The sequence below is a fragment of the Mastigoproctus giganteus genome, chromosome 10 (assembly GCF_048544385.1).
Source record: "Mastigoproctus giganteus isolate SK-2022 chromosome 10, ASM4854438v1, whole genome shotgun sequence".
Classification (NCBI taxonomy): Eukaryota; Metazoa; Arthropoda; class Arachnida; order Uropygi; family Thelyphonidae; genus Mastigoproctus; species Mastigoproctus giganteus.
In genome coordinates, this window is record NC_143584.1 from 99131784 (window position 1) to 99146036 (window position 14253).

Below are 14253 nucleotides of genomic sequence, written 5' to 3' on the forward strand. Positions count from 1 at the left end.
GTGTGCTCAATGCTGTTGAAAGCCTTTTACTGGTCAGGTCTAATTAGTGCTCAGAATTCTCTTTGGCTGTTTGCAGTAGAGAAGAGGTCACAGATCAGATGTAGATTGTCTTTCTTTCAGGTACTGAGTATGTTTGTTGGTAATCGATGATATCAGGGAGAGTGGATCTATTGGAAATGATTTTACAGTCCGTATTGTAGTTTTGTAGATTGGTGCAATCCCCTTTCTTGAGAATCAGTCAAGTGACAGAGATGGTGACCGAACCTGGTAGTCCATGGGACTGGGCTTCTTCAAGCATTCGAAACAGTACCACTCCACGTTGTTCCCAAAACTTTTGGAAGAATTCAGAGGTCAGTCCATCCAGACCCGGTGATTTATTTTTGGAAAGGGCTTTGCATGCTGATGTTAGTTCTTGTAGGGTTTGGTTTCGTCATGCTGCATTGGGCCGTATGGGAGATTTTTTTAAGTCCTACAAGGATTTCCTCGGTTGCCTTTGTAGAGATTTCTTGAGAACTGTAAATTTCTCTATAAAATCTTGTTACTTCAGAGAAGATTTCCTCTGAATCTTCAGTGATGTTTCCATCTTGCAGCTGAATGGCAGTGATGGTGGTTGCTTTGCGATGTCTGCATTCTAATGAGAAAAAGTATTTGGTTGGGGCATCAAATATTTATGTGGATGTATCTCGATCTGAGTAGGATGCCTTTTGCAGAGGAGTGTTCTAAGGGGTTTGTATGGCTTGTAGTGTTGACTAATTGGCCTGACTATTAGATGGGAGATTTTTCAGTCTTTGCTCAAGTTGATAGAGGTTATTACGCTTTTGTTGACTTTTCTGATGGCTGTAGGTTTGCGAGAATGATTTCAGTTGACTTTTAAATCTAGTCCATCATGTGTTCATGGGCTCAAATCTGTCTTTGAATTGGGCAAGGTTGGATATCAGGTCTTGTAGCTTAGAGATGTATTCCCTGTCTTGAAGAAGGCTGTTGTTGAACATCCAATACGCACCTCCACTTTTAAATTGATTGGGTGAGCAGGAGAGCTGTAATTTGATAAACGAGTGATCTGAGATATAAGATGGCAAATGTGTGATGCTTCTGACCAGGGGGATCGTGTGTTTTGGGATGTAGTATCTGTCCAGTCAGGCTTGATAAATTAGTCTTCCAGATACTGTATTTGCTGATCTCCAGATGAAGGATTTCTTCTGGGTGCTGGTGTCTAAATACATCAACCGTTCATTGCTGTTTATCAAGGTCTGCGGGTTGTTGATTAATGTTGTGCAGTGCTCAGTGCATCGCATTCTGTCCATTTCTGGGTCAAGGGTGCAGTGGAAGTCACCAGCAAGAATGATGTGTTCCTGATCTACAGTAGAGAGATGGCTTTGTATGAAGTTGATTATTTGAATAGCAAGTCTCTCCTGCTCTGGCATGTAAATGTTAATAAGATACAGGGTTTCACTCTGGGGTGTATCCAAGAGCACATAAATTGTGTAGCTGGCGATCTCTGCTATCACATTGAGCTTAGAGGAAGACTTATGATGAAGGCTGATACTCACTCCTGCTCCATGATGTTGTTGGGTTGGAGAATGATGGAATACATCTGGCCACTCTGCCCATTTCAAGGATGGCCTTGTGTCTGCTTGAATATTTGTTTCTTGCAGGAAGAGTAGGTCGGAATGATGTCATTGGACCTGGTGAAGGGCCAGCTTATTGCGCAATGCAGAGGTGCATCCTCTTGAATTAAGTGATAGCATGCTAAATGTCAACATTATCTGCAGGAATAAAGGTAAGGGTTTTACAAGTTTTAACATCCAGTTAACATCCTCATTGATGGTATTGCTGTTTAAGCCCGTTAATCAGTAGTACAGGCGCATGAATCTATTCACATCTGCCCTGTCCTTCTTTCCTTTTAGTTTGGAACGCAGACCCGTAAGTTGTGAGAGCAGCTCGGTTATGTTAGAGGTGAACTTCAGAGCTGTTACCAGCTTCTGTGGGGAGCCGCGTACTTCCCATAGAAAGGAGCGTAGTTTTTCCACAGTTAAAGGACCTTTAGTGTAGGGGAAATCGTTTTCCTCGTCCTCCGAAGCACTTGAATCATGAGAATCACAGTTGGTCTCTTCTTCAGTGCCCAGAAATTCGGGTTCTTCTTCATTTGGATCGTGAGTGGTTTGTAGCTGTTTATTTATTTCCATACTTGGTGGTGTGATGGACTTATTTGAGATCTAACCATTTGTCTTCTGTGGTGTTCTGCATTTATTTTCGTCGTCCCTGTTGTTTTTGTTAGCAGTTTGATCTTTTCCTGCCGCCGTGTGCGTTGTCTTCTTCTGTTTTGTGGCTTTGGACATGGTATGCCTTGGGGGTTGGTTCCGAGATAAAACTCTTGTTTCGGTTGGTCAGTCTCCTGAAGAGATTGCATCCTGGTCTTCTGTGGTCTTTGAATTTTCTTTTTCTGAAGAGTTTGTTGTGGGAGGCATCTCAGACTGACAGTTTCTTCAGCATCCTCATTATCTCCAACAGTCAGCTCGCTTTGTGCATCTGGCTTGACCCAGGTTGGTGCCGCCTGAATTTCGGTATTACTTTCAGAAGAGTTAGAGATATGCGGGCAGTTTTTCTTGATGTGACCCTCTTCGTGGCAGAAGAAACATTGTGAGGAAATGGAGGTATAGAAGGTGTAAATTATTCTGTTTAGATCGGCATTGATGAGTTTTGGGATGTTTGCTGCGCCACTGTTGGTGAAGTGCATAAGCGCTTGCCTGCAGAAGCTTTTTATATGCGAAAATTTAGGTTTTGTGGTTGTTGCAGAGAGTGTGCGTATTTTCCCAGTAACTGATCCGTATTTGGATAAAATTCCTCTCAGAAATTAATGAGGGATTTCAGATGGGACGTTTGAAATTGTAACTTTCTTTGGTGCTAAGGCAATTGGCACCGCTTCTAGGTGATGAAGACCGATGTCTATTCCATTTTGCAGGATAGTCTGCACCCATGAGGGGTGGCTGAAATACACCTGCACAGTTCCCGCCACACAGGATACGTGGGTAATATTTTTCGGCGGGACTTTCTCTGCGATCGCTGTAAGGTACTGCTCTAAGGGAGTGTTTTCCTTGGTAGCAAAAATTACTATTCCATTTTCCCGGGAAGTAATAGCGGTTGCTTCATTTGTAAGAGCGTTGTTCGACCGCATGTGTAGTATTGTTGGTCGCGAGAGAGCGGTTTTTGCTGCCGTGAAGAATAATCCATTAGATACGGTATTAGCATAAGTATTAACAGTTACTGACCTTTTGGACCTTGAGGTATTCACCTGTTGTCGCAGGGTGTGGCTTCCGGTGTCTTGGTCACTGTTGGCAGTAGCTGTAGGTTTCAATGCTGCGGTTGTTTGGCCACAGCTGGAGGCAATAGATGGGATGGGTGGGTGGGGGGGTGGAATAAGCCATTACTGGAAAGTGCAGCTTTCCATGGCTAAAGTTAAAATTAAAATTCTAACCTAACTCAAACTCCACTCAATCTGCACACACAAATTTATTATTAATCGAAAGCTCTTCCGAAGAGGAATCGAAACATACAAGTCTTGACTAGGGGTTCTCGCAGACAAACGTCAAAAGGACAAAGGGGCGGGAGCTCAAAAGCACATGTCCGATCCGCGTATAGAGCACATACTGTACTTGGGCCCACAGATATCCTGATGGTCAGCTCTGGATGTCTTATTATTTTAGCCAAGATGCACAAAAGGCTTCTACTTACAAACACTAATAAAAGGTGAATACCAAAACGTGACTAATAAGCAGGCGATTAACTCAATTCGTATCGATGTGAATGTAACATACAGCGAGGCAGTCAAGCAACGGCAAGTCTCTTTTTAAGCCTTAACTTATAGTACCTGGTATATACATAAGAAATATAGCTATCGTCACTAAGCAGAGATCCCCATGGCAACACAATAAATATATATATTTATAACACACCAACACTGTAACCTTTTAAACACTATATATACAACTCTTCATACACTAATGTCCTGACGTTGTCATAAAAAGGCGGCGCCCAAAATTTACTTTTCCCTCCAATTTTTCGCACCCACGAAGTCTATTGGCTGGTTAATTGGAGAAGACAGTATGGCAGCTATTCCAAAACTAAAACTATTTATTATAGGCAAAGCCAAAGAACATCGTTTTTTTTTTTTATGGCTGGCTACTGGCACTTTTAAATATTATCACCAAGTCCCCTGTGCCACCATCAGCCACCCTAGGGTACCAAAAGGTTAACAAAACCTTTGACACCCCTATAAAAGAGGGTCAAAGGCCACTCTCAAAAAATTAACTCTGACAGTGATGGAGCCAATACTAATCAGCAGCCATTAATGGTAACGAAATAACGGTAGAAATTATCGAATTTTGAATCAGTTAGCAGAGTGCTACTCCTTCACTGTCAGACCAGAAAAAGGCGTCATCGAATTCACCAAATTAAATTCTTCAGGGAGATATACTTTAGAACTGGGGAGAATGGCTTAAAACACAAAATCATAGCTAAATCCTCAGAGACTAAAATATCACGTCATTAAAGATTAAAGGGAAGATAGATAAATAGATATTTTTTTTTTATTTATTTATTTTTTTTTATTTAAAACGTGAACAGTAGATACATTTTCAACAACAACTATTTACATTCTATGTACAAAGCAAAAAAGGGAAAAGATAAGGAAAGCTTTTTAGAATGAAATACAAAAGTTTCAACATTTTAATTTCGGGAATTAAGAAAACAGTTTCTTGGCGTTGGATCATTCTCATATTAAGTGTCACACGTTGAAGGTGATGGACTGTTCAGTGATGGTGAAGAGGTGACCGCCACTGTTCCATTCGCTGTTCAGATGATCCACAGTTTCTGGTTTTTTGTTGTTGAATTCGAGTAGAAGTCTGCTCTGCAACTTCCTCCGTAGGCTCCACTTCAGATGTTGCGCTGATGTGTCGACAGGAGGCACGTCGTCACTGCTTCTTGTGTGCTTCAAGTAGAAGTTGTAAATGACGGCCTTGGCCGCAATGAATAGGAAGTTGCAGGTGGTGTGTGCTGTCTGCTCAGAGTGAAGTAGGTACCAGTAGTCCACCAGAGTATGGGCGTGGTTGCAGGCAAGCTTTGCTGCATCCAAAGCGTATTTGACGAGTTCCTTGTTCACAGGGCATGCCAGGTATATGTATTCCAGGGTACCTGGGGTGGCGCAGAAGAGGCAGTAGTTTGAGGAGTGTAACCCGAAGATTTGTAGCTTGACTGGGGTGGGAAGGATGTTGTGCCACAGTCTCCACTGGATGTCTGTGTCCGATCTGGAACATTTCGTCCTGTACGGAAGGTGCCACTGAAAGTTTGATGGTGGCTTGTGGCGAGGAGTGTAGGGACAGCTTGGAAGGTGGATGACGGGAAAATCGTGGTTGTATGGCGAGACATGATTAGCTGATAGACTTTTTTGGAGGGTGCAGGAGACAGAGGTACCGTGTCTTCTGGTGATGTGATGACGAAGGTTGGTGTAGGCGAGGATCCAGTGATATTTCCAATCCCTTTAGTTGTAGTGATGTCTGGAAGAGCTTGTGTGATCGTTGATTTTAGATGTATGTGTTGCTGCTTTGCATTTATGGTTTTAATGGGCAAATCTTCTGATCCTTTCCATTCAAGGCTTGGTGTCAGGAGGTCGCCTATGGTTCTTATTTCTGCCCAATTCCACGTAGGGAAGAAGAGAATATCATCATTTGCAGGGTCTATTATTCTTTTATTGTAGAAGAGCGGTTCTGAAAGTATTCCGGGAAGGAATGTTCTCTCAAGATTATGGTGAGGGTTTAGCTTTTTCCAGCAGTATAGTGCGTCTTTATAAAACGGCGGTAGTTTGAGTGGTGCTGGTGCCATATCCATTCTCAATATTGTTGAAAGGGATAGTCCTCTAGTGGCTGTTGCTAGTAATTTATCCATAGTGTTGGAATGTGGGTATTTTGTTTGCAGCGTCTTAAGAAGAAAGGTGATCCGGAATGCTGTGATTTTGTCGTCAAGAGAGACCAACCCATGACCTCCGTGAGTAAGTGGTTGGCTAAGTTTGGAGCAGGACATCCAGTTGGTTTTGTTCCAAAGGAAGCTTCGGACAGATGCCTGGATTTGGTGGAGGAAGTCAACAGGTGGAGTGAGAATTTTGAAGGTGTGCCAGAGAACGCTTGCTGCCATATGATTGACCACAAGCACTCTCCCTCTCAGCGAAGATGTTGCACAAACGCTTCCCCATTTCCCGAGTACTTTGTTGAAACGACTCAGCAATTCGGGCCAGTTCTTCTGGGAGAAAAGGAGGGTATTGACGAGGTACACACCTAGGTATTTCTGTCCTTCGCTGGACCATGTGCCTTGGATGGGGGAGTCGGTTCTAGTTTTCCAGTTGCTAGCCCACAGGCCGCTGGTCTTACAGTGGTTGAGTTTTGCGCCTGATGCTTGAGCATAGAGATCATGAGCCTTTTGAATGACTTCAAATTCGCTCTCGTGGCATATTGCAATTGTAACGTCATCTGCGTATGCTGAGTGGGTTAAATTTAGGTGGGGTTCTGGTAGCAGCGTTCGTCGAGATTGTATACTGGTGGCAATTTTATTAAGGAATGGTTCTATGGCAATTGCGTACAGTTGTCCAGAGAGTGGGCAGCCTTGTTTTATCCCTCTGGAATACGGAAAGTGGCAGGTGAGCTGGTTGTTGAGTTTCAGGCAGAATTTGGCTTCCTTGTATAGCAGATGGATTGTTCCGATGATGTAAAGTCCATATCCAAAGGTTTTCAAGGTTTGAAATAGGTAGCTGTGTTCGACGCTGTCGAATGCCGTTTTCTTGTCAAGGCTAATTAGTGCTAGGAATTCTCTTTGGCTGTTTGCAGCGGAGAGGAGGTCTCGGATCAGATGCAGGTTGTCATGAATCGATCTTCCAGGTACAGAGTGTTTGTTGGTGATCGATGATATCAGGGAGAGTGGCTTTTAATCTATTGGCGATGGCTTTGGAAATGATTTTACAGTCCGTATTCATTAAGGAAATCGGGCGCCAGATTTGTAAATTGGTGCAATCCCCTTTCTTGGGAATCAGTCGAGCGACACAGGTGGTAACCAAAGCTGGTAGTTCATGGGACTGAGCTTCTTCAAGCATTCCAAAGCGTAGCACTCAGAGTTGATCCCAAAACGTTTGGAAGAATTCAGAAGTCAGTCCATCCAGACCTGGTGATTTATTTTTGGAAAGGGCTTTGCATGCTGCTGTTAGTTCTTGTAGGATGATTGGTTTTTCCATACTGCACTGGGACGTATGGGAGATTTTTTTAAGTCCTGAAATGATTTCCTCCGTTGCCTTTGTAGAGGTTTCTCGAGAACTGTAAATTTCTCTATAAACTCTTGTTACTTCAGAGAAGGTTTCCTCTGGGTCTTCAGTGATGTTTCCATCTTGCAGCTGAATGGCAGTGATGGTGGTTGCTTTGCGATGTCTGCTTTCTAATGAGAAAAATATTTGGTAGGGGCCATCGGATAGATTTATGTGGGTGTGTCTCGATCTGAGCAGGGTGCCTTTTGCAGAGTGGTCTAAGTGGGTTTGTATGGCTTATAGGGTTGACTGATAGGTCTGACTATCAGATGGGAGATTTTTCAGCCTTTGCTCAAGTTGATAGAGGTTATTACACTTTTGTTGACTTTTCTGATGGCTGTAGGTTTGCGAGAATGATTTCAGTTTACTTTTAAATCTAGGCCACTATGTGTTCATTGGCTCCAATCTGTCTTGGGATTGGGCAAGGTTGGATATCAGGTCTTGCAGCTTAGAGATGAATTCCCTGTCTTGAAGAAGGCTATTGTTGAACATCCAATAAGCACCTCCACTTTTGTAATGATTGGGTGAGAAAGAGAGCTGTAATTTGATAAAGGAGTGATCTGAGATATAAGATGGCAAATGTGTGATGCTTCTGACCAGGGGGATGGTGTGTTTTGGGATGTAGTATCTGTCCAGTCGGGCTTGGTAAGGTATAGATAGATAGATTTATATAAAATGTAAGGTTAGTAGAAGGATGAGAAATATACAAAAAAAGGGGGAAAGAAGAGAATATAAATTAAAATATATACAAAACTTATCGCTATTTACCCACAAGCTAGGCGACTTCCCCTGGGGCCAACCACCCAGACTGAAGGCAAAAAAAACAACAAGAAGTTCTGTTTCTGTAATGATCAATATCTGCTAAATTATACAAAATAATAATAGCAATAAATTTATAGATTAAATAATTTGAATCTAAACCATAAAAGGTAGTTAAAAATTTAGAATCAAATGAAAGATAATATAAAGTAATAATACAAGCACATATTGAACATTGTTGACCTGACAGGGAACAATTTATTAATTAAAATAAGAAGAAATGTGAGGCATAAGGATACATGGATACAGTAGATAAGGATACAGGGATACTTGGATACAGTAGTCATCATGAAAGAAATGTAAATCCCTCTAGTGAGAGTTAATGTGCATGTGGTGACCCCTATGTGATGGAAGTGGTAAAACGCCTGTAAATAGCAAATTAGTTTAAAAAAATTTAATGCAAAGAGAAACATGCAGATAGTAAGATGAATAAAAACTAAATGAGTAGAAATAATAGTACCTGAACTCTATGAATGCAAAAATATAGTAGTACAAATAAGATGTAGTTTCTCCTACATCCCAGGATTACCCTAATAATTTCGGAGAAATAAGAACAAAGAGTGTAGGACAGCTTAAAGATGATGCAAGGTATAAGTTGTAGCTCAGGTAAGCCCAGGATAGCAAACCCATTCCTATAGTAGGACCCTAAGCTGAATTTGAATGTCACCCTAGTGTGAATTTAAGTATATACAGTGTTATTATAAAAAGTAAAATAACATAAAATAAAATAAATGACACACTATAATTTGCAGGCCGGTAGGTACAGGTTTTCTAAGACGTAAGTCACCAAGAAAGCAAAGCGTATCCTATGTAAATTATGGTAATTATATTGGAGCAATGGGTTATGGAAATAATTTTTTGAAATTAATTATATTTATCGCCTTTGTGAAGTGGTATTTCAAGTAAGTGATAGGGAAATTATGATCAACTTATTGTACAATGCTATTATGTCTACTGCACATGTATTTTTATTGCAAATGGAAGCAATCCTGAGGCATTGGGATAAAATGATATTTGCATGCACTGATTTCAATATATTAAATTTCCAGTTTGTAAGGCAGACTACATTGAAATTAAATGTCTCTTTTATTATATATGTTTATATCTATAGTATTATGGAATATGTTTATATAAAGGTCCAGGTAATTTGCTATAGTATCAGAACTATTAGTTTTTTCCAATGCAAGTTCATCTGGATATAATGTGCTGTAATCATGAATGAAATATGGACAATTAAACACACATTTTCTGTTAAATATAGATAGATGTTTGCAATTATGCAGGATGCTGGACTTCCCATAGGGGTGCCATTCACTTGCAAGTACAGTAGACTCTCGATTTTCCGGGATAAATGGTAAAAAAAAATTCTTGGATAATCGATTTCCCGGTTAATCCAAAAATACAGCAAGTCCCTGACATACGTAAGAGAGAATATTGCTACTATATCCCTGATATGACAAAATTACAAAAACCACATATCCTCAGAAGAATGAAGAAAAATAATTATATATTTTTAATTAGTTCAATTAAAAACTTTATCTGGGAATGGTGGTGAAGTAGCCAGAGTGGCACATAAGAAAAGAAAACATAAAAGGAAGAAAAAACGAATGTCAATACTGTAAAAACTGATATGTTTCTTAGCCTTGGTTATTATAGTTGACTTCATTGGTGCCAATCCCTTCACCACTTCTCGTATTCTATCTTTCTCCTTTATTGTGTTCACCGTTGCCACTGACAAATCTGAATTCCGCACGATACTTGTTAATGTTTGGCCATTTTCATAAATTCTTATTATTTTAATTTTCTGATCCAACTCAATAGCTTTCATTTTTTTGATAGATTTATTAGTACCGCTGTCACTTATTCTCTTAGGCAGCACCATGATAACAGTCAAAATTAAATTTTCTGAAAAGAACTTCACAGGGTTAAGGCGAAAACTCACTATTATCACCCCACATAAGCTCACATTTTACTAAAGCACATTTCTGGAGGTCACTGCCATAAAACAATAAAAACAATTTGCACTTTCCCTGTTAGTGCATCTAATTATAAACGGGTAGTAAACTCGATCTTATTGCATTTGTGAGAATACTGATAGCTGGAATTCTGCTGGTTTTTAAGTTATTATAGTGAAATGTGTGTCCCCTTCACCGAAATCATCAGTCGTATAAAAAAAATATAAATAATGTAACTAAAGTTCGAAGCTACGTAAGTCGGGGACTTACTGTACCAAAAAATGTTAGCAACCTACGTAAAAAGTATGGTGATAGATAAATGAAAAAACTTACTCGTGTGTCCAATATGATGATTCCCTTTATTTTTTACAATGACGCATATGGTTTGGTCACCAACAGTATAATGGTTCATTAGAGATTGAATGCACCATTTTAATTAGAGATTAGGATGGACATTTCAAACATTTGAATAATTTCCAAGTTTTTGTTTAACTAAAAGTGCAATGCTTTTGCATTTACCCATCATTTTTGTGATTTCTAGACAAAAAAAATATTTACTATAAGAAAAATTTTAACATCCCTGATACTAAATAACGAAACAAACTAAACATTTCTTCTTCTCCAACTTGCAAAACATCTGTTTATACCCATTCTAGTTATTACTTGAATTTTATGATTTCTGGTTGATTTTTTTTTTTTTTATTTCGAGTCTTGAAGTGTCCTGGTTAATTTGATCCCAGTAAATCAAGAGTCTGCTGTATAACAAAGTTCCGTCACATACATAATTATTAAAAATTACATAAGTTTATTAGAGTATCCCAGCAGGTTGAATCAAAGTTTATGGCATTTTTATGTCCCAAATATAGCTTGTAGAGCACTTCTTTTAAATTGTTGAGATTGATACTAGTGAATAAACTGTTAAAGTCAAATGTTTGTATTTGCTGAATATTGTTATGCCACGTTTGTTAGTTACAATTTATTAATGTTTCTTTCCATATTACTCATTATACTCATTTCCATTACTCATTATACATATATACATATACACAAATATATATATATATGTATATATACATACACACGCATCACCTACCTGAACTGAAATTAGTTCATCCTGAAGTTTTTCTAACCTACTCTGCTTCTCATTTATTCCAGATGAACTATCTCGTGCCGACATAGCACTAAATGCTGTTACCATATCACCTTCTAGTTGTGCAGCATCTGAAAAAGAATGCAATTAATGCAATTAATATTAATAAAAAAAAAAGCACTGATTTCATTCCCTAGTTTTACAATAAAAATAACTACAACTATGACAAAAAATTATTAATGCAAAAGAGTAAACCTTAAACAGTCATATGGGACTGCAAGACAGCTCAGCCCACATATATTTTAGTGCTTATGGTTGGCCATTCAATATTCCTTGAAAATGTTAGTTGTTTGTTCACTAATAACACTATTGAACTTGATCTAAATAGCAAGCTGTTTTTTTGTTTTGTTTTTTGTAAAATCAACCTTCATTTTTGTTTTCCAGAAAAAATTTACTTTCAGGCTCTCACAGAATTTCCTCACAAGGCTGGGATGTTAAATAAAGTGAATAAAAGCAGTTTCCTTGATTATTTACTGCAATTATTCAGCCTCCATGGGGCACTTAGTGCAGAGGATTAAAATCAGTAAACCTTAGTGTCCCTCCATCAAAAAAATGCCAAGCTATGTGGGAAAAAAAAAAAAAAAAACAACTGTTTAAAGTTGAAATACCCACCAGTTTAGAAGAGAGAGGGAAAAAAAAAAAACACACTGCACAAGGGTTCATACTACCTGTAAGGATTATGAAATAATAGCTTATAAACAAATAGTGCTACTTGATTACTGATCATGCTATTCTCCATTGTGCCAGCAGGCAATAAAAATATTGTATCATTAACCAAAAAAAAAAAATATTAAGATTACACAGGATGAGAAGAAAAGTCCCTGTTGCATCTATATTTGCACTGTGTTGGAAGTTAGCCTCATCTTCTCACAAATTCTTCCATAACCTGCTACCCTTCAACCAGTAATGTCAAACTGAGTTCTTGGATGCAAGTGTTGTGAAAGTGACATTATCAATTGAGACCCTAGTGTTTTGGGAAACTTCCACATGTCTTGTTCCACCTTCAATATATAGTATCACATTTTATTTCCCATTATTATGTCCTTCATGGATTTTCTCAATTCTAATATTTTATTCTGGTCAATATCAGTATTTCAACTTATTTCCTATTCTCTATTATCAGAGGCATTCTACATTTTATTTGATTTGGTTATTCTCATCCTCCCCCAATGGTATAGTCCACCTTGTCGTGGTGGGGGGCTTGCGTGTCCCAATGACCCGGAGAGCTAAGTCGGCAGTAGCTTAGCTGCTGGGGCCTCCCAAGCCAGACAGGTCAAAGGGTAGGTGCCAGACTAAGAGAGATATCCTGGTCCTCCAGGTTGGGGGGGTTGCTGCAATGGGCTAGCTCCTCATTCAGTGTAAAAAATGCACTGATGCTAAACCTACAAGTGGAAATGAAAACGGACTGCACTTTCAGAAACAACTCGGCAAACAGAAAAGGACATTGATTTTGGGATGCTGGGATATTCAAGGTCTTTCAACTAAAAGAAACTTTCTTCCAGATGAACTGCAAAAATTCAATTTAGACATCATTATGTTATCAGAGACAAAGAAAAAGGGATGTGGAGGAGAAATAATGGAAAAATACTACCATTTTTGGAGCGGAGTCGATAACAGTGAAAGAGCAAGAGTTTCTATTGCAGTTAAAAATAATTTGAGACATAACATCAAAAACTGACAATTTAATAATGAAAGAATGATCACATTGAATTCGCCATGGGAGAGAAATATGTATTTTGGGAATATATGCCCGACTAATGACACCACTGAAACCTTGAAGGATGAATTTTGGGAGGATCTGAGAGAACTAACAGAAAAAAATCTCTAAGAACAAAGAATGGCCTGACGTAGCCCAGTGGTCAGGAGCGAGAGTGCATAGCACACGTTCCTTAAGTGGACCGGGGTTCAGGCCCGTGACTACTAATTACGATAAATATTTGTATTGACGATTTATTGCAAACTCAACTGACTTAGTTGTTGTGTTGAGTAGAAACAGAAAAAAAAAATTTTTAATTGGGGATTTCAATGCAAGAGTAGGAACTGAGCAAAATAGCAAAGTTATTGGAAGATTCGGAGAGGAACGACAACACAGATATATTCAATCTTAGTGAACAGTTCAACTTGAGAATAAACAACACATTTTTCCAACACAAGGATATCCATAAATATACTTGGTCGCAGGAGACAAGGCAAATTAGATCAGTTATAGATTACATTATTTCAAAATATTCAAGGACATACATATTGAAATATGTCAGAATTTACAGAGGAGCCAAATGTGGATTTGATCATTTGCATTTTCTTGTTAAAACAACACTGAGGTGGAACTGGATTAAGAAAATAAGAGTGGGCAACCAACTATGCAGGGAAGGAGAAATGCTACAAGTGGATCAATGTAACATGAAACTACTTCATAACGACTGCATTAGAAACAACTTCACCCGAAAATTGGATTCTGCAATTAACATAGAGATATGCAACAGGCTGCTTAAGCATGGGTAATGCATCTCCAGCATTTCTACTACGCACATCTTTTCCACTAACAAGTTGTAGAGGTATTGCACTACTAGGGTAGTAGAAATGATGGAGATGCATTACCCATGCTTAAACAACCTTTTTCATACTCTGACATTTCGTCAAGAAATATATTTAGATTAAATTATGCACACCACAAGCATCTCTAATATTGTGGAGTTATACTTCATGATTGGGTTCTCACTATTGCAACAGGATACCTACCCACCCACCGATGAGACCAAACAGCTTCGAAACAGTGCCAATTGGGTGATGGTGCCTATTTCAGAGTAAGTAACATTTAGCATTAGCTTTTAGCATTAGTAGAGGCATATGATGCAAGAAAGCAAGCTTATGCAGCATCAGACTAAAGAAAAAAAAAAAAAAACCACTTCCATTTCACCCCTCCATTCGTTAGAAATACCTGTCCAGCTGAGCCTTAAATTTATTTAGGCTATGAACTTCCACAACAAGGC

The 14253-nt window shown here is 38.9% G+C and overlaps 1 protein-coding gene across 4 annotated transcripts in view; it reads right to left on the bottom strand.

Moving 5' to 3' along the window:
• The window catches only part of Opa1 (Opa1 mitochondrial dynamin like GTPase), a 648761-nt gene that overhangs the window by 566842 nt on the left and 67666 nt on the right, over window positions 1-14253 (bottom strand). For all 4 annotated transcript variants that reach the window (XM_090383387.1, XM_090383386.1, XM_090383389.1 and 1 more), the window contains one exon: window positions 11207-11334. In XM_090383387.1, the coding sequence (XP_090239513.1) occupies window positions 11207-11334 (128 nt within the window). The remainder of the gene's footprint in view (window positions 1-11206; window positions 11335-14253) is intronic.